We start from the raw sequence: 21,062 nt of genomic DNA, 5'->3' as shown, positions 1-21,062 counted from the left end.
TTTTCCTATCTTTATGTAATTGCAAAATGCATGTGAAACCAAGTAAGTAAATGTGGTCTTATGAGTTGAATTTCATGTGCCCTTGAAACTAATATGTTGAAATCCAAAGGCCTGGTTTCTCAAACATGACCTGGTTTGTAGATAGGGTCTTTACAGAGATGATCAAGTTAAAGTCGACTTATTAAGGTAGGCCCTACTTCAATATCACTGGTGTCCTTAAAAAGAGGGGAATTTGGACACAGTGGTACACATCGAGAGAATGCCACGTGAAATTGAGATGGCCATCTACAAGCCAGAGAGAGAGAAGCCTGAAACAGATCCTTCCCTCATAGCTTTCAGAAGGAACCAGCCCTGTCAACACCTTGGTTTCAGACTTCTAGACGCCAGAACCATGAGACAATAAATTTCTAAGTTACTTAGTTTGTTGTATTTCTTCTAGCAGTGCTAATAAACTAATACATATGGCAAAACAATAAGCTTTCCTGCACCCCAGCTAAGACAGGCCATAATTTGGGTTTCTGCTCTGGAATCACAAGCTCAAATGCCAGCAGTGTCCTAGCAGGTAAGCTAAAGCAGTGAATTTTGTCGAATGGACTAACTGGGATTGTTAAAGTGGATTGAGGCAAACTGGCAAGTAGACAGTAACCAGCTCTAGCCATTTACCGTGCAGAAATAAAGGCCTAGCATTCCCAAATAATCTCTTTCTTTCTTTTTTTTTTTTTTTTTTGAGAGAGAGAGAAACACAAAATGTAGATTCTTTAAAATGTAAAAACCTCCCTATTTTAAAATATCGACAACTAATTGAAACAAATTTAAATATTGTCCTCACCAACACTACATGGACCAGATAAAATTCATGTGAGGCCCAATTCAGCCCACAGTCTAATGGCATTTAAGGAGAGATCACACAGGTTGCTCACAAAATCTAAGAAGAAGGGATCTGGGGACTTCATTTCAGCCAAGGACTTCATTCCCAAGCCTCCTTACACATAGGTGGGGACATGTAACTAGTGCTGACCAATGGAATGTTGCCAATGGAAACGAAATATATCACTGCTATGCTGGAATTAGCAAATATCTGAGATGCCTTCCTTTTATTGTCATCCCTTTTCAGAACAGCCTTGGAGGTACATAATACTTACCTTGGTAATTTAATAGGTCAGATTTAATCTGACAAGGACAAGGACCTGGACTGTGAAGAAAATTACAAGCTATACATGTGTGGGATACTTCTCTCTGACTCTGATCCTAAAAGAGAATAAGGAAGGAGACAGAGGGGGAAAGTTGCCTTGTATTAAGGTAGAGAATCAGGGTACACAGTTCCAACCTCCTCTCCTCAATCTTGAGGAGCAGGAAGAATGTGTGTGAAGATCAAATTCCCAGCTCCATCTGTGAATGGGCACAGAGTAAGCCATGGTGGGAAGTGGCAATTTTCCCTTGCCCGGAAACATCTAGAAAGAATTTGCCACTGTTTGCTACATTCATTTCCCACAAGACATCCACTCAGAAGTATGTAGTACATGTGTTAACGGCTAAAGTGTGCCTTTGCCTTTTGTGCATTCCTTTTTCCCACTAGAGATGGAGTGGGACAATTCCTAGTAAGTAAAATTTGTGCTTCCTTTTAATACCATCACCATAATCATTGTAAAATTCTGACTGAATTATCAGACATAGTTGTACTTCTAACACCTAGTTGGTTACAGAATTTAATAAATAGGGACATTATTACAAGTGTAACATATTTTATGGATATTAGAGAATGCTACAGAAAGACTGGGACCCCTTCTTTGGGTTTTGTAACTTGACCTTTGGGCACTTTCAAAATTCCTAATTCCTGTCTAGAAATAAAACCCTAGGTCTTGTGACTCTTAGATGAATACATATTAACTTGTCTTTGCCTGCTTATCTACTTTTATTGCTCACATGGGTTTATGTCCATACTTCCTCTCTCTGTCACACTAAAGGCTTTGCTGACTACTCCCTCCCACACCTCATCATTTCTTCTCCCAAAACCTTCCTAGACAAACTCGTCTCATTAAGTTGACTTCTCAGGACTTCCAACATTTTCATATTTCTGTTGAAGTCTTCATATTTTGTAAATTCCTCAAGGGCAAGAACCATGCATTTTATTTATTTATCTACTACCCACTATATCCTTTTGTATTTAATTGATTGCACCTATATCATTTTAAATTAATTATATGTAAATATAATAATTTATCATGATACTTTCCACATTTCTACATATCATGAATGAACCCTTTGTTAGGAAATAAACAAGCTCATTTAAAGACTGGCACATATAAACATAGAAACTAGATCTACCTTTTGTGTCACTATCTGTTGGTCGATTTTGATTTTTTATCATAATATCTGACAAAGCTAACGGCATTAGGATTTTATATTGTCCGGACCTTTAACCATATGAGTGTTTACCTCATATGTTTACACTTGAGAACCAGTCATTATAAAGTCAAATAAGCAAGTAATGTAGATGTTATCTACAGAAAGCCTCCACTTAGAACACAGGATATTACAGGAACAGAAGATGAGTATTTGTTATTATTGTAGACTTTCCTCGCTCAGCTGAAAATTTTCCCTTGTCATGTAAACATTAACTTGAATAGACTGAATTTTATATAAACATAAATATGTTACTCTTCTTCTCTGATACAACTCAAGAATGTTGTGTTTCATAGGTCACCACACCATTTGCAATATTCTGAATAGATATCCTGGTCAAAAACTGAACATAGTAACACAGTAACCTAGTAGCTTCTGTTTGTCGTATGACACTTCACTGATCTATCTCATGTTTTTGCTCTTCTTTGTATTTTTGAGTTTCTAAATTTTTGCTCCTAGGATTATTTTCTAATTGGTATTTATCAGGTAATTTAGGCACAGTCTCTTGATCCATTTAGCAAAATGTCCTGGAGTGGATTGGGAGTGGTTGAAGAGATTTGAAAGCAGGTAATGGGGAAGCTAATGGAAGGGTAGGGAGTAAAGTGTCTGATTTAGAATCAGATAAGAGTCACATGTTCAGGAGTTTGCTGGAAGGTCATACAGAGCCAGGAAAGTCAGTGAAAAAATACACTAAGTAAAAAAGAGAGATTGGGTCTCAGTCCCCAGGAAATGGCTGGCAAGAATGATAAAGAAAGCTAGTGTCATGTAAAAAATGACCAAACCTGTAGAGAATTTTTATAAGACTTTATCTGAGCCAAACTGACAACATATGCCAGAGAGCAAGATCTCAAATGCTCTAGAGAATAAGTTTTGCGATTTCTTTTATGTATTTGAAATTAAGAAGGGACTATCAGAGAAATTTCATGAAAATGAGAGAAAGTGAGGAATGGATTACAAACTAATTAAGATTATGCGCTTTCACATTTTAGAAGAAAGGGTCTGAAAGGGTGGTAATGTATTAGAAGACGGGATCTCAAAGGGGACATTTCAAAGGTGTGTTAACCTAGATGCACCTGAATAATAGGGCTTGCTTAAGGCAAAGAGAAGTCTTCTAGTAAAGAAGTTATATATGCCTGGGGTGTGACTACCCACCATTCCATGAGGAATTTATGATCAGATCACCCTGTGAGGTTACTTTGCATAGAACCCCTTTTTCTTTCACATCAACTTGGAGAGGTTCAAGGTGACTTCCTCTTTTGGAGAAAGGTGAAGGACAAACATGAGCCCTAGAGTCCTGGGCATAAGAAGGCCAAGAGATCTTCCTGCCATCTCCCTGGAAGAAATTAAGGGGCCTGACAACATGGCTGACATCCAAGAATAGCACAGTGAAAGTGCTCAGGGCTTCAAAACTGCATTGAGTAACAACTAAGGCAACTTTTCACATTTCTTTTTAACAGGGAAAAATCTAATGCCTCATCATCTTTGCCTACTGGCAAGCGACAAAGCAATTTGCAAATGACAGTGTACTTAGAGTAAACAGCCAGGATAGAGTTAGAAGTAGACAAAAAACGTATTTCTCATACAAGTGCTTACCTGAGTAAAAATGTATAACATGCTTTCCCACTCAAAGACTTTAACACATGTTTAGTTTAATGCTAAACATGAATACAGCAATACACACACTTCTAGATACAATTAGGTGCCTCATTCACTGTAACTATCTTAAATAAGTGCTTACTTTAAATCTATTTTAATTGACAGGTTTGAGAAGGCCGCGCTTTAAAAAAAAAAAATAAAATGACCTCAAGGCTTTTGATTAGGTTTATTCACAAACTTCCATTCAAGCTACTGCCATTTTTTCCTTTGAACTTACCTTTGGCGAGGGAGATTTGACTACTTTCTGCTTTCTTTCTTTCTTTTTATTTATTTATTTTTAGGTGAGGCAACTCTTGGTTGACCCCACAGATTACAAGGAACTTGTCAGTTTATAATCCCTTATTTTTTATTTTTTTACGCCTACAGCACCTGGTCTTCCTAGGTTACTTTCTGCTTTTTTAAAATTATTAAAATATACTTGACATATGACACTGTATAAATTTAAGGTATACAACATTGATTTCATACATTTATTTAGTGTAATATGATTGCCATTGGAATGATAACACCTCTATCACAGTGCATAATCACTATTTCTTTTTAGAGGTTGGAATAATGAAGCTCTAGTCTCTTAACAAGTTTGATGATCCTAATACAATGTATTATATATTCACTATAGGTGCATTAGATCGCTAGGGCTTATTTATTATCCTTTGCAAATTTATACCCTTAAACAATATCTGTCCTATCCCTGTACCCCCCAACCCCTGGTAACCACCGCTTTACTCTTTATTCTTATGAGTTTGGCTTTTTGAGATTCCACGTGCAAGTGATACATATAGTACTTGTCTTTCTCATTCTGGCTTTCTCATTTAGCATAATGTACTCAAGGTCCACTCATGTCACAAATGGCAGGATGTCCTTCCTCATGACTGAATAATATTCCAGTGTGTGTGTGTGTGTATCTTTATCCAGTCATCTGTCGATGGGCATTTAGGTAGCTTCCATATTTTGGCTATTGTGAAAATGCTACAATAAACATGAGAGTGCAAATATCTCTTAATACCCTGTTTTCATTTCTTTTGGGTATATAGCCACAGGTAATGCTAGATCATATAGTAGGTCTATTTTTAATTTTTTGAGGAACCTCCATATTGTTTTTCCTAGTACCTGAACCAAACTACTATCTGCTTCCAAGTCACCAGAGGAAGATCTTGTTTGCCATCCCCATACTTCTTCTTACCTCATGAAAAAAATATACATTCAATCCTTCCCGATGTGTTCCATCTCCTTCCACCAGCTCAAATTTTAAGTAGTCGTGGTAGAGCCTTAGGATGGAAAACTCAACAGGTGGTGAATATTTATTTGTAGAAAATTATTGATATGGGAAATGTTCACAATATGTTTCTAAATGAAAAAAAAAAGGCTTTACAATAATATGTATACTTGAATACCACTTAAAATAGACGGATGATAGATAAATAGACAAAGAGTGAGAAATTATATACAGTTAACCCTTAAACAACATGGGTTTGAACTATGCGAGTCCACTTTTATGGGAATGTTTTTCAGTAAACACTGTATATATATTTTCTCTTCTTTATGATTTTCTTAATAAATTTTTTTCTAGCTTACTTTATCATAAGAATACAGTATGTAATACATATGACATACAAAATACATTGACTGCTTTTGTTACCATTAAGGCTTCCGGTCAATAATAGATTAGTAGTAGTTAAGTTTTTGGAGAGTCAAAAGTTATATGTGGATTTTCAACTGCGTGGCGGCAGGGATGGGTGAGTCATCATCCCTAGCCCCAGTGTGTTAAGGGGTCAACTGTATATCAGTAGTGATTATTGCTCAGTAGGTGAGGGAGGTATGTATTTTCTAGTTCATATGCATACAGTTGAATTATATTCATAAATTAATTTTTAAGTTATAATTTTCAGATAAGTCTGTAGGAAAATGATACAAAAAGAAAGCAAGTAACAGAGGAGATAAACTATAAATCCAGTAAATTTTCTAGAGGGGAACTGCCAATTAATCTTTGAGCTGTCTAGAAGCCAGCACAGAGGAAACTCAATTAACTAGCGATTCATAAGATCCATAAGATAAAAACAGCTCAGTTTACTCATGTGTTATTAGTCCTATTTTTCAAGTAGAGAAACACAGGCATTAATGGCTCAAAGTTCCATGGCTCATGTGTGGCAAAAATGAGAATGATACCCTGGTATTCTATATCCAAACACATTAACCTCTTCATCATATATAACTATTCAAAAGAAGGTGAGGTGAGAAGAGAAAATGTGCTGTCACTGAGTTTAACCAGGAGAGAGGGAAGAATTTCAGCTAAAAGAGAAGGGCATAGAAAAGGCATCTCAAACAGAAACAAAAGCACAGCAGTAGAAAAGCAAGATCAGGGAACAATAAACGGAGTACCAGCTTATGTGAAATGTAAACACTCCTTACCCTTTGATATAATACATTGAAATTTTAAATAACTCAACATCGCCAAAAACATTTTCAATGGGGAGAACAGTAGCACCCACTTCATAAGATTGTTGTGAAGATTAAATAATATAACATATAAAACATTTAGCAGTTACCTGGCACAAGTAAGCATTCAATAAAAATTAGTTGCTATTAACATGTTAATTATAATTATGTAAAAACAGTTCCTTCCTGGCATTCTCTAAATGCATCATTTTAAAAACATGTTTTTAAAAATCATTAAAGTTTTCTTCTTTTTCTCCTCCCCTCTCACCTTCCTTCTTTACTTTCCTTCCTTCTTTTCTTTTCTTCTTCCTTTCTTTTTAACCTCATCCTTCTTGAGACAATGCTCTGGCTTTTATTATTTAAAGTAGAAAGTAGCTATAGAAATTTCGAGTCACACTGGTCAAGCAGGCAATCAAATAAGAAGCCAATGAAGAAAGAAGCAGATCGTGAGGGTGGCTATTTGCGTCCACTGCCCACAAACCCAGGTCTCTATCCAGAGCCTTGCATTTTAAATGTTACCAAAGACCACTTATGTGAAAAACACAAAGGAATACATTTGCTGTGTATTATAACAACAACAAAATGATACTTAAATACCTCCAAATCTGGAAGACATAAAACTACATATCAGCTGACTAAAGAACTAAAATTTTCTAGTTCCAGGGGCAGAACTAAAAAATGGGCTCTTTTTCCCTCTGGATCAGTGATTCTCAAAGTGTGATACTCCAACCAATAGCATTGATACTGTGGAGACCATTTTAGAAAAGCAAATTCTTAGCCCTACCTCAGACCCTTTGAATCAGAAATTCTTGGGGGCAGAGCCCAGAAATCTGTGTTTGGCCAAGCCCTCCAGGGAATTCTGGTGCGCACTGAAGTTCGAGAATCACTGTTCCTCATAAGCCAACTTTTAAAAAAATACACGATCCCACAGAGTGTGGAAAGAGCATAAACAAATTAATTATCATCATGCTCTCATGACTAAATGGAGAAGAGAGGAATGGATCTTCAGCCAAGATGTAGCTAAGGATTAGTTTCTCTAGCCACTGTAGGCAAGTGGAGAAGATGGGTGGGTGGAGGCATACATACAGTCAAATAAGTCTTCAAAGAAATTGAGTTTGACTTTGCTCCAAGGTTGTGACACTGGCAGCATAAACTGGGTGTGTGTTCTAAGGCACTTCACTGTTCCAAGAGAGATGGTCATGGGGCCCTCCCATTGGGCTGGCTGGATATCATCGCGTTATTGACAAGGGCAGGACTGCCCAGTTATATCAAGGCAAGCCAGACATTCAGGGAAGGGGCTGCCAGGCAAAAGGGACTCTCCAAGTCTTTTATAACATATGTCCAAGAGTCGGTCACATTTTAAACAGAACATCAGAACCCAAACTTAAATGACTGTATTTTATCAGGTTCCATCAGCCCATTTCATTTGAAAGCTTTCAAATACTTTAAGAATCTGGCGTCAAAGATAGAAAGACTCATTTTAATTGGTTTTTACCTGGAGGGTCATGGTCCCATCCAAAGTGATTATCCTAAGGAATTCTCACAAAAACAAACTGAGGGCTATAATTTTAAAATGTACCCACAAATCACAATTTCATAGAGTTTAAAAATTGTTGGAAAAATATTATTAGTATATTAGTATTATTATCTACCAATTACAAGATGGTTTCTCAGATCACTTTTTAGGCCATTTTGTATAATTTATTCATGAAGCATCGTATCATAATTAAATATAAAGAAGACTTAGGTTTTTTATTTAATTAGAATATTCCTTTAAATCTGGAGGACAACAAGAGAATGATATGTAAAGACTGCTTCTACTTAGTAGTAAATGACTAATGTTAAAAAAAAAATCGCATTGAATAATAAGATGTTCTCACTATGGCTACTACAGGTAACAAAAAAAGTCACAATCTAACTATGTAAATAACATATTAACTCTGTACAATATTTTTTCCATCTATGCAAGTATTTTCCAGTCCTGTTCTATGGGCCAAGATAAAACCATTTTAAAATTACTTTCTTAAAATTGTAACCCTATAAATCTTGACTTAAAAAAAAAAAAAAAAATGACCTCTTCTCTTTTTTCTTGATCCAAACTAAACCTGGGTTCACCTGCATATTTTCTTCCTTTATCCTTCTGCACTCTGCATGACTACTCCTTTAATCATTAAACCCTTAGGTCAGCATCAAACAGTCTTAAGAACAAACCCTCAGGTCTGTTGACCCCAGAAGCAAAGTTTCTGTCAAACTAGAGATAACATCTTGCAGCTCCACACCCATAATGATGGAACAACCCTATCAGCATCCACTTGAAACCAGTCAGGAAGATGCCATGACATCAGGACCTGATATAATGATCAACTGCCTCCTACTATAGCCTTGACCAATCAGTAGAGCCCAGGACCCAAACTCCCTAAGCTACCATGACTAGTAAGTTTTCCCCTAGATAACCTATTCCCTAGAGGCCATCAGGAGCCGATCTTTGAGCACTAGCTCACCTGTGTCTCTAGGCTTGGCGCCATTTCCTTAAATAAATCTCTACTTTCTTTGCTTCAAACTCTTGTCTCTTTTGGCTATTGACGCATGAGAGCAAAATGAACCTGTTGAGTTCTGCAACAAAATGACACAATCTTCTTTATTTCTTCTAAGCTCTATATTTACTTTCAACTAAAGATATTTTTAAAGTTTTAGTCTTCACTAGAAATTATTTTAGGAAAGTGTTAGTTAGTGACTAAGGAAAAATTTTTTAATTTTATAAAAGCTACCATATACATGAAATTTCTTCTGATTCTACTTTGCTGGCACATCGGTTTCCAAAATAATAATTAATAATAATAATAATTAATAATATAAAGTAAATAATGATAATTGTTCTATTAATTAGTACATTGTTCTTACTTTATGAGAACTATTTTGACTTACTCCAATAGCAGGAACTAAGTTTCTTGGTAAACTCAGAGCTCTTTTGAGAAGTTACTTGTCTAATAATGGTACTTTGAAAAAAAATATAATTCCTATTTAAATGTCATCAGATTCATGGCTTTTAAGGGATGATTTAAGTGTGATATAAAAACATTAAGATTTGCCATTCTCGTTAGTCTTAAACAGTCTTGACTTTAAATATGTCGGCTTAAAGTAACAATATACTGAACTCTTTCATCTTCTGATGAAAACTTTTTCACTGTTACTCCCACACTTTTTAATACTTCTTGATGTAGGAAGAGCAGAGTGAGCAAAAAATAAAATGTGCCTCTCTTTAATTCCACATGCCTTGCCACCTCCAGGCCACCATTCTGTCTTATTTGCCTACAATTTAAGGAATGAGACTTTTCAGTTTGGCTAGGTACGTTATCTCATCTAATCTTTCCAAGAAGCCATTAAAGAAGTCACTATTTTTATTATTCTCATCTTACAGATGAAAAAATTGAAGCATGGAGATAATTCAAAAACACCAAAGCCTGCATGCTTTACTACCACACAATATTACAAGAGATAGAGGAGACTCAAAACTAATTTGTGTTCATGGAGTGTATGCCTACCGCTCCCAAACTGTGGGATCTACTGCATATATCCTTTTTTTCGAAGACTGTGATTTTTTACAGTATTTACCTTTTAATAACAGTAGTCATGATCGAGAAGAAAATATTGCTTATTAGATGATTTGTCATTGTGTTGTTTGGGATTAGGTTTGGCTTTCTGTGGCAGAAATTCCCAAATAATGATGGTTTAAACAAGGTAGAAACCGTTTCCATCCAACATAAAAGCCTGGCAGTAGGCATCCCTGGGCCATTAGGCTGATCTTAGAGCCAGAGACTCAGGCTCCCTCTACTTTATTGCTGCTATGCCAGTCCCAAGTTTACTTTATGGTCCAAGATGGCTGTTAAAGCACCAGCCATTACATTTGAATCCCAGCCCGCAGAAGGAAAAAGTGAGGATGGGCATGTCTCCTCCTTTTAAAGACATTTCCCAGAAGTTGCACATGAAGTTTCATTTACATTAATTAGGCTGACCAGAATTTAGTCACATGGCCACCCCTGGCTATAAGGGCGGGGGAAATGTTCTCTTTATTCTGGTTTGCCATTGATGCCTGCGGAAACCTGAAGCTTATTATTAAGGAGGAATAGGCTAAGGATAGATTTGGGGGATCAATTCATAGTCTCTGCTACATGGGGTGGAAATGAATTCATGTCGGGAGGACAACAGAACTAGAGAAAACTGGTGTGCATATGCCCATAGTGTTCTGGGCTATATATAGTTAAGTCTTAATTTTTAAAAGAGAAACCAGAAGTCTGGATTTTTGTGTGAAATTTACTGATTTTTAAATATTGCCAGTTGATTAAAATATTTTAAAAACAGTATGGGCCAAATAAAACCCATCTGTGTCAAGCCTGCAGGCTGAAAGTTTACTTCTTTTGATTTAAAAGGATTTCTGTTTTAGATTTATTTTCAATCATACAACAAATACTGATTGAGGAGTTCAATATGTAAGGTATCATGTCAAAGGCAATGAAGGACAAAAAGATATAGTTTAATTAGAACAAGAAAGTTTCTGATGTAATAGACGGGGTTTATGACTAGAATTGAGAAAAAGAGGTTATAGTAACTATTTTTAGTGTTTTTTTTACTTTGTATTGGTTTGGGTCCAGTTTCTCTCCCTGACCCCCAACATTATATCTTATTGCCATAGGTCTTTCCTCAATATTCAATAGTTTCAATTTCTATTTTAGTTCACCCAAATAAATACCTCTGTCCCTAGAATTTTGGATTCACAAATATATCTCTTAGAAGGATGAAATATTCTCTTCCTTATTTCATTGCCAATGTTGTATTCTACTGAAAAAATTGCTTTAAGCCTTTCTTTACATTTGCCAAGCCTTGTAAAGTTAATGGTACACACATACAGGTCATAATTTATATCTGAACTTGATTATCCTCAAAAGCATGTGTGATAGGACAAAAAAAATATTAATATGTAAGTGTTGACAACATTCACTACTGCTTCTCTCAGAAGTAGAGAGCTGAGTGCCATGGGTGAAGGCACCAAAGCCACTCAGTCAATTCTTTTGGGAAAAGCAGTGAGAGTGGAGCACATGGTAGCCTTCCCTAGGGGACATGAGACACACGATCCTCCCCGTGTTCTCTGGAGCTGTCATAACTGGCAGACTGAAGTCGGGGCCCGGTGAAAAATGAAAATGCAGGGGATCTTGTTCAAAATTGTTAAGAATTTTAAGACAGTGACAGCAGAGCATTAAACTAAGCATGTGGCTGTACAGGTCTCACAGCCATGAAGCCGGCCTTGGCTGTAGTAGTGGACCTATGGGCACTTGGTCAGAAAAGCGGGCAGCGGGAAAACATGCCCCAGACACATAGGGTGAGGGTATTTTTCAGGTATATTTTAGGGTGAGAGAGGCACATGGACAGTCTGCAATATGAAAAAAAAAAAAAATGGAGGGGAAAGAATAAAGGTGTGTGTTTGTTTAAGTGTTGTCATTGTCTACATAACACCCTTAATAGTGCTCAAGATATACAAGTGAAGAAACACGTATGTTTCTTCCGTGGGACTCTGTTACCATTGAGGGCCTGAGACATAGGGGTCATAACTATAAAACTATCTCACAGCTATTAGTAATGTCACTGATCTGGGGGTCGCCGACACTTTCAGAGTAATGGTTGTTTGTGTCTATGACCTGTGAGAAAGAGAATGCTATGCTTGGCTGACTGACTTCCTTCCTTTCTTCAACAAATGTGAAGTCCTTCATTATCTTTCAGTAACAAGCTTAAATATTTTCACTTAACTATTGTTAAAATGAAATAAACAAATGATTACTTGGTTAAGCAATCAGATGAGTATTTTTCCCAATGTAATTGCAAAGAAGATCATAATGAATCTATTTGTTCATACTCCTACTTGGTATGTCACTTCACTCACCAGAAGGTATGTTCAAGGATGAGGTCTCTTCAGGGTCTTCTTGACCTGTTTTCCTCACCTCCTACACACCCTTTCATCCTTAGCTGACTTCCGTCTTCACTCTTTTCACCATGCCTCCTAGAAACCCTGCAAGCAAATGTTCCTACATAATCATTTTCCTCCCAAAAATTTCTTTTGACCTCCTTGCCTTGAGTATTATGTCAATTTTCACCAAAAATATAGCTCACAGTGGGTTCTAAATATCACTTTCATATTACCCACTTTTTAATAACCTCGAAAAAAATTCCTCCTTCTAGATTCCTGTCATCTGCTATTCCTCTTTGTCTTTGGAAACCACCTATTTCTAGTCACTTTCCCTGTTGAAGGGACTCAAAATTCTTAGCCCACTTCTCCCTTCACCAAGCTCACCCTAAAAATGTCTAAGCTTGAATCAATTGGACCATCCACCTCCTCTCCTACACTTCCAATGTCAGACTATAGGAGAAAAAAAGTTACACAAATGTTGGGATCATTGCCACCAGAAACATATGGTCTCCACCTCATTTAGGCTTCCAGTGCTATTTGTCAGTTCCTTATAAGTCCCTGGTGAACGTTTTCAAATCTGAAAATACTCTTCAATTTCTTCACGCCACCTCTGCTAATACTGACCTCTTTTCTCTTAGAAATTAACCTTTCTTACCCCATAGGAAAAAATATATATATTACTTTTGGGTGTGGACTTTTCCCATTTCCTGCCCTATGTTTACAAAGAAGTCTATAAATGCCTCTTCCCTTTGGTAAACTGATTGCATTAATGGCCCAAAGTAATGACTTCCCTTTTCCATACCCTTTGCCTTGCAGTTTTGTAGTCCCTTCCCATTCTGCCCCTGGTCTTGGCTATGTGACTTTCTTTCGTGAAGGCTTGCATATGCACTGTATGCCTCTACTTTCTTTCTTTCTTTTTTTTTTCTTTCCGGAACCATGTCATAGGCTTAAAAAGAAGCCCACATGGAAGAGAGCCGAATTGTCCTAGCCAAGGCCAGCCTTATCCAGCCAGCCCCCAGTCACTCTTTCAGCTGACCACAAATATATGAACAAGCCCTAAGACAAGATTTGCCAAATCTGGTCCATTACAACTATTTTGGTGACCTGGAGACTCATCAGAAATAATAAATGGTTGTTGTTTTCAACAGCTAAGTTTTGGGATTGTTTTTGTGCATACTAGTTAATACAAACTCTAACCTCCTCCTCTCTATTCTCAGAAGAAGAAATACACCCTTTTTTTTTTTTAAGGCAAATTCTTCTATTTGCTTTTTATCTCATTTCCACTAATATGCTTTTAGATCTCATCCTTTTTGATTATTTCTCTCTATATTGTATTTTCAACCTTTCTTGCTCTCTTTTTACTTCGTGCCCTAATATATAAATGTGTTTAAATCTAATTAAATAAAATAAACATACACAAAAAAGTAAACCTGTCTTCAGCAAGTTACTGACTTCTTCTGTCATTCTTTCTTTTTATTTCTTGAAAGAATAGTCTGTACTTGTGTATTTGTCTGGGTTCTCCAGAGAAACAGAACCAACAGATTGTGATCTATATCTATATAGCTATCTATATCTATATCTATATCTATATCTATATCTATATCTATATCTATAGCTAATCTATCTATATAGATATCTATACATATAAATGTATATCTATATCTATCTATCATTTTTGAGGGGGGATTTATTTATTTATTTATTTATTTTTACATGGATAGCTTTAATTTTCTATTTCTGCATTGTACACTTAAATATTACCATTAAACACATTAGTTGAAATGGAGATGAACCGATGACTTTAAAAATGTTTTAAGAGAATTTAGGGGGTTGTAAAACTCTAGCAGTTTAATGGCTCAACTAGTGACAGATAAAGAAATTTGCATTTTGAAGGGAAGAATTATTCAAGAGTAAACCGAAGCCCTTGGTTCCTGACAATGGCCCCTTGGCTTTTGATGCAAAAACTAATTATGCAAAATCCCTGTAAGGAGAAATAGCCAGGATGAAGTGATTGTCATATGCCAATCTGGATCGCGGCTAGCCCATGATAAGGGATGGAGACTGGACACTGGCCTGGTAGCTGCAATCACACACAGGGCCCAAGGTGGAACAGCAGCCTGGGGAAGTCAGACATTTAGCGCGCTCAAAAACACATTCTTCTACACAGTTCCTAGGACACTTTTCTCAAACAGCGAGATTTATTTTAAGGAATTAGCTTATGCAATAGTCAAGACTTGGTGAGTCCAAAATCCAATGAGGTAGGCTGGCAGGTAGGAGTTGCAGTTCAAGTCCAAAGGCAGTCTGCTTAAAGAATTCTTTCTTGTTGAGGGAGGTCAGTCTATTCAATTAAGACTTTCAGTTGATTGGAGGAGGCCTGCCCACAATTTGTTGTGTAATCTGCTTTACTAAAAGTCCACCATTAAACTGTTAATTGGATCCTTAAAACACCTTCATGAAAATATTCAGAATAATGTTTGACGAAATATCTGGCTGAGCACTATGGTCCAGCCAGTCAACACATAAAATTAACCATCAGATTTGCTGTATCCATTGTTTCGTACTCATTAATTATTCCCCCTTTTCAGTTGTCATAGTATTACTGGCAAGCAGCCTCTTCTTTGTCCTTTTACTTCATTTATAGCCCTCGCTTCTAGATTGCTTCCTATCTCTCTGATTGCTACTTTTCAGTTTTCTTTATGGAACCTCTTTATTTGCCTGCTTTTTAAATGATCCTTAGGGTTGTGCTTCCCAGACTATCTGGATCCTGTCACATACTAGGGGCCTTAACTACCAAACCTATATCTTCCACTTAGTCCTCTATTCTGAGTTTCATACGTTCATTCATTTATTCATCAAAGGTAATATCTATTTTATTGAGTACTATGGGAGTTTGTGGCAAACTCTAACGTGGCCCCCAAGATCTCTGCCTTCTGTTATTCACACCCTTGTTTTACTCTTCTCCTTGAGTGTAAGTTTCTAATGAACAGAATACAGCAAAAGTGATGAGATGCCACTTCTGAGATCAGGTTGCAAAAAAGACTCTGGCTTTTGTTTTGCTCACCCTCTCTTGTCCTTCCTTGGCACGGTCTCATTCTCTTTCTTAGAGTCCTTGTTCTGGGGGAAGCTATGTGAGAAGTCTTACAAAGAGCCTCCGTCATGTGGCAAGTAACTTGTGTCCCCAGTCAATAGACAGCAAGGACCTGAAGCCACCAGTCACGTGAGTGAGTTTGGAAGCAGTCTTGAATTGACAGGAGCTCTGGTAGATACCTTGATTGCCATCTTGTAAAGACCTTTAATCAGAGGCACTCAGTTAAGTTGCACCTGGATTGCTGACTCACAGAAATCAAGAGAAAATAGGTATTTGTCTTTTTAAGTTGCTAAATTTGGAACAATTTGTTTTACAGCAATAGATAACTAATCCAGGGTTATCTAGGATCCAAAGCCAAATAGGAAATAGCCCATGAACTCAATGATCCTCCAGACTATTAGCAGTGATAGAAAAGCAGCCATGATCACAGTACAATATGATAGATGTCACTGAAACTTATGTAGTGAGTGATAGAAGCATAGAGAGATGAAAATTTCAATCATATTTGAAGGCTGAAGGAGTCACTCAGCAAATTTTATTGTGTAATTGAAAACGAGGAGAAAAGAGCATGGACTATTTGAGGAAAAATATGAATTTTTAGAATCTCTACTGGAAAAAATAGTTGAAAGATTTGGAAAAGAAACAAATAATGGTATCCAGGCAGTATGGATTTGGGTTTGGAGATAATGGACTTACAAGACCTTCAGTTAAAGTTGTAGTTTATTTTTCAAATGCTCTTAGTAATATGGATATAATTTTATGGAATTTTGGGTTCAGAAAAGATAAAACAGAAAAGCAAAGGCACGAACAACAAAAACAACAACAACAAAAACAAAGAGAGGAGAAAAATAGCAAAACAATTCTTACAATTCTGACTAATGGAATAAGGTTGAATAAGGAAATAAAGATAATCAAAGCCGCTGATAGTTTGGGGGAATTGCACCTAATTCTGACCTCCCACTAATCACTAGAGCTAATGGAGTCAATGCTATGTTTGACTTACACCTAGGTCATGCCCTCCATTCCTAAACTGGAGAAGACTTCCTATCAAGGGTGGGAAAGGAATGGTTATCCAGAAGGAAATCCAGGTATACTACCATGGAGAGTGAATGGATACTTTAAAATAGAGACTGCTGGTTCCTTACAATAGTCTCTTCACTTCTTCCAGAATAAGAGAACCCTTAATTTTTAGAGGGTAGAATAGCAACTCCATTTCCTAGGGTGTTTGTTTGTTTGTTTGTTTGTGGCTGGGGATGGCCATGTATCTAATGAGCTGATCAAAGAGAAGTGGACAGAAGTGATACATGCAACTTCTAGACTGTGCCCGTCAAGGGTAGGAGATATCATTCTATTTTCCTTTTACTCCTTTTTTTTTTTTTTTTTTTGCCAGCTGGAATATTGTTATGGTCGAGAGACAGCTTGGATCACAGGGAAGAGATTACATCCTAGGAGGACAGAACAACAGAAGGACCCTATAATCCCTGGATGATCTCATACAGTCTTCATAGTCCCACATGAGGGATAATTAAACATTTTTAAAGCCATTTTAAATACGATTCTGTATTATAAGTGGCTGGACCTATATTTCAATTAATTCAGATATCCAGTAAAAAAGTTAAGCTGGGAATATTAATGACCATAGCCTAAGACAGAAAGTAGTAAGCAAGAAAGAGGCATAGGAAAAAAAATAAGGATACAAAGAAGAATCACTTCAAGTTAGGCTGTGAGGTTTTAAGAGGCTTAACTTCCTGATCAGCGACAGACTCCAGACAGTCTGTAGGTGGTGGAGCGCAAGCCACAGAATGTGCTGCCACAGCTCATTCTTCCAGCAATGGCTTTAGAAAGCAATGGTGGTGGTAGCATGGTAGTGACAATTGTCCCATGCATCAAACACACCCAAGGAACATTGAGACCTTGGTATACTTACTTAAATTAATCGTGGTTTGAATTGATACTTCTTGAAAGTATTCATAGAAATTTTAAAATTTAGGGATTGAAGATATCCTTGTGACTGGAAAAACCTGTTCCAATGCACTTAAGAAAAAAATTCCAGAGGTGCTAAGTTTTGCAGATAGCCAGTGGAACCCAGGCCTCCCAGGCTAGTGAGGGTTGAGGGTGTGTACATTATTTGTAAAGAATCTCTGTGACTTTTTTTTCCTCCACCAAAATTATATCCTTAAATTGCTATTTACAATGCCCCCTTTTACTTTTCCCCGAATCTACTTTACATTGGCATAGCACTTTTAGCTTTCAGAATATTTTCACTTATTTTATTAGATCCAGACAATAAACCGTGCAGTGTGAGTAGAGGGTTAGTAACATTCCCATTTTACTGCTAAGGAAACGGAAGCTCAAAGTTAAGTGACTTTATCATGACAAAGAGCTAGTAATTGGCTGAAGTTATTGAGTATAAAGCTCTTACCAGTCATCTATTTATTTTTGTCATTTTTCCAACCTTTCTCATTCTTTGAGGAAAAATACTGTTGCTCATGATGAAATTGAAGTAAACTTCAGATTTACTAGTCATATTTCAAGTGCTCAGTGGTCACATGTGGCCAGTGGCTACTCTATAGGACAGCGCTAATATAGAACATTTCTATCACATCGGAAAGTTCTACTGGACAGCCTAGAGAGATTTATGAATGATGTGTCTTATTTATTAGTCCTCAATCTCGCCTTCAGTCTGTGTGTAATCCAAGCCTGGACTACAGACTGGTCTCCAAACTCTTCCACTTTCTACAGATTTTAAAACCGGTAATGCCAACAGAGATCGTTTCGCCGACTCTTGCGAAAATGGAGATTGGGTAATGAAGGTCCCAGATTCTTCCAGAAAAGTCCATACAGCAAGCGCGGTGAAAACCGCAGCCAAAAACTGGACGCGGAAGTGAAAAGTGCGGCAAAGAGGCGGGGCTAAGCGCCAGGAGCTCAGGACGGGCGCGGGGAGGTCGGGAGCGGGGCCGCGCGCAGCTGGGCGGGGCCGTGAGAGGCGGGCCCGGGAGGCGGGGGAGCTGGGCGGCCGGCGCGCCAGCCTAGCCGTGCGTGCTCACGTGACAGGTCCGCGAAGCCCTGCTCGCGCAGTCGTCCGGGCGAGCGAAGATGGCGGCCGAGAGGGAACCTCCTCCGCTGGCGGACGGGAAGCCCACCGACTTTGACGAGCAGGAGGACGGAGAGGATCTGTTCACCAGCACTGTTTCCACCCTAGAGGTGAGACCGCATCACCGCGGGTGCCGCGCTTCGCCGCGCGTCTCACCTTTAGGTACCTTCTCCCTGTCCCGACTTATTCCTCCCCACCCCCCGGGTTTGCAAGATCTGGTAGAGGCGACACCTGTGACGCGGGCCCCACCTGGAAACCTGTCAATGAGCCAGAGTTGACCTGGTCCGCTAGGCAACCTCAGGCCAGCCTGCCGGCAGGGATCTGACCTAATCCCCAGAGGGGCAGCGACCGGACGGAGCATCGCAGCGCCCTTTCCCATTTCAGCTGGCCTTATTCGATGTCACTTGCACCTCTTCTAGACCAGAGGTTTTGCCCTAGGTTCCAGTAAACCAGACCACTCTCTCTGGAGAGTTCTGCAGCCCCTTTGGAGAGATGCGTGCTTTTCCCTTCCCAAGGGAGGGTGTGCACCTAAAAGGGGAGAGCAGAGAAGTGAGCACTGAGTGACCCAAGCTCTGTAGGGAACGTGTGGATGCACTTTCCCTAGTTCTGGCCCTTCGTGGACTGCTAGTTCTCCTTGAGGGTGGTTCCTGTATTTCGGACTGTTGAATAAGTAAATTCATTTGACCTGTTTTGTTTGTATTCTTTAGTACCTAGACTTTTTAAGGATCATGGTGTTTGTAAAATAAAAGTTGGAAGGAGGGAGTAGTCCCGGAAACTGCTTTTTTTTTTTTTTTTTTAATAAGTTACCAGGGGAGAAATAAAAACAGGTCCTCACTCCTGTTTCCTCTTTTCTCGCATGGTCAGCGATCTCTGAAGCTGAGTGTTCCTGTTTTGTCAAAGGAGGCACCCTCTATGAACTTAACAGTATTGGGTCTCCTACATCCTGTTCATATTTGAATTGCTTGCATTTGATGAGAGCACAAACACCTACCTCATAGCCCAATTTTAAGTGTGTGTATATGTATTAAAATGTAAGTAATTTGCAGAGGATTGTTTACCTCGGGCTGTACTTCCTTTAAAAACTGTTCTTAGTGAGCTTTCTCGACTTGTTCAACTTTTCACCAAATCATTTGGAAATTACTGTAAAATATCTATTATCTGAAATTCTGTTAACTGGGAACTTCCGGGAACGTTTTCAGCACTGACCACGTTCTGGTAATTGTATATGCAGGTATCCGGCCAAACCCTACCATTCCTTAGATTTTATGCTTCTTGGGGCTGGGGATAGTGCCTTGATAATCTTTGTGTTCGTCACAAAATCTCGAACATTTATGTTTAGTAAATGTTTGCTGTATTATCAAAACCAGCATCTCCTAAGAATTAGTAAAAATGATCTTTCATAACAAATTACTTTTTAAGATTAGTATCCTGTTAGCCCTTTACACATACTATACAACTATCTTAACATGTATTGAAAGGTAGAGTGTGTGGGATCCTAAGACCTGTGTTCCCTTTAAGAACAGCAAAGATTTTTCACTAGCAAGAATCAGAATAAAGTTGACTGATTTAATATAAACTAGAACACTGAACACTAAGCATTCTGTTTAATTGATGCCTTTTAAAGTTGAGGAGAAGGAACAATAATCTGTTTCCATTTGGGTGGGACTTTTTAATAAAGTATTTATTTGACTTCTCAGTAAAAGCCTACAGAAATTTGAGAATAAATAAATTTTATCTCCGTGCACTGCGAAAGTTGTAAAGTTGGTTTTGATTACTCATCTAAACCTTTTATTTCATTTATTCAAGTTATAATTTTAAGGTATAACTAAGATTTATAAATTCAGGTTTTTTAAAGCAGTATTTCTTAGTACACCGAAACATCTCTAAAGAAATGTTCTTTCAGTAGTCCACTTTTCTTTTTAAACAGTTATTATACTTCAGTGTGCAGGAAAAGCTATAAGATACTTGTTTAAAATGCAGATGTCTTTGCCTCCTTGGCATCTGCATGTTTAGTAAGTGTTCTAGGTTAGTGATTTTCAAACTTTATACATAAGTTACCCAGGGATCTTATTAAAGTGCAAATCTGATTCTTTAGGGCTGGAATAAGCCCAATATTCTGCATTTTTAACCAGCTGTTCTCATGACATTGCTTCTGGTTCATAGATAATGATGAGTTGCAAAACCCCAGGTGATTCAGATCCAGATCATCTTCTTTGAATAGTTGTTACTTATTATCTAATCTGTAAATCGAAAGTGGGACATATAAGTTAATGTCTTTCAATTAAAAAAAAAAAGTAAGAGTTTATTTTTTACATAGAAACTTTTTTCTATGAGGGCATTTGGAAGAAAAATATCAATTTAAACCCATATAAGTGAAAATCAAATTATAGAATAGCTTTAATGTATAATTCTTAAGCTCGTAATGATTA

At 37.7% G+C, this 21,062-nt stretch overlaps 1 protein-coding gene across 1 annotated transcript in view; it reads left to right on the top strand.

Moving 5' to 3' along the window:
- The first annotated feature begins 18,591 nt into the window (after positions 1–18,591).
- Positions 18,592–21,062, top strand: part of SNX2 (sorting nexin 2) — a 53,718-nt gene continuing 51,247 nt past the window's right edge. The window contains exon 1 of the mRNA XM_016145293.2: positions 18,592–18,743. Coding sequence (XP_016000779.1) covers positions 18,636–18,743 — 108 coding nt within the window. The 5' untranslated portion in view covers positions 18,592–18,635. The remainder of the gene's footprint in view (positions 18,744–21,062) is intronic.

This window comes from Rousettus aegyptiacus, unplaced genomic scaffold (genome assembly GCF_014176215.1).
Source record: "Rousettus aegyptiacus isolate mRouAeg1 unplaced genomic scaffold, mRouAeg1.p scaffold_m13_p_8, whole genome shotgun sequence".
Taxonomy (NCBI): domain Eukaryota; kingdom Metazoa; phylum Chordata; class Mammalia; order Chiroptera; family Pteropodidae; genus Rousettus; species Rousettus aegyptiacus.
The sequence above is the reverse complement of the archived record's forward strand: the minus strand, read 5'-3'. Positions and strand labels throughout refer to the sequence as shown.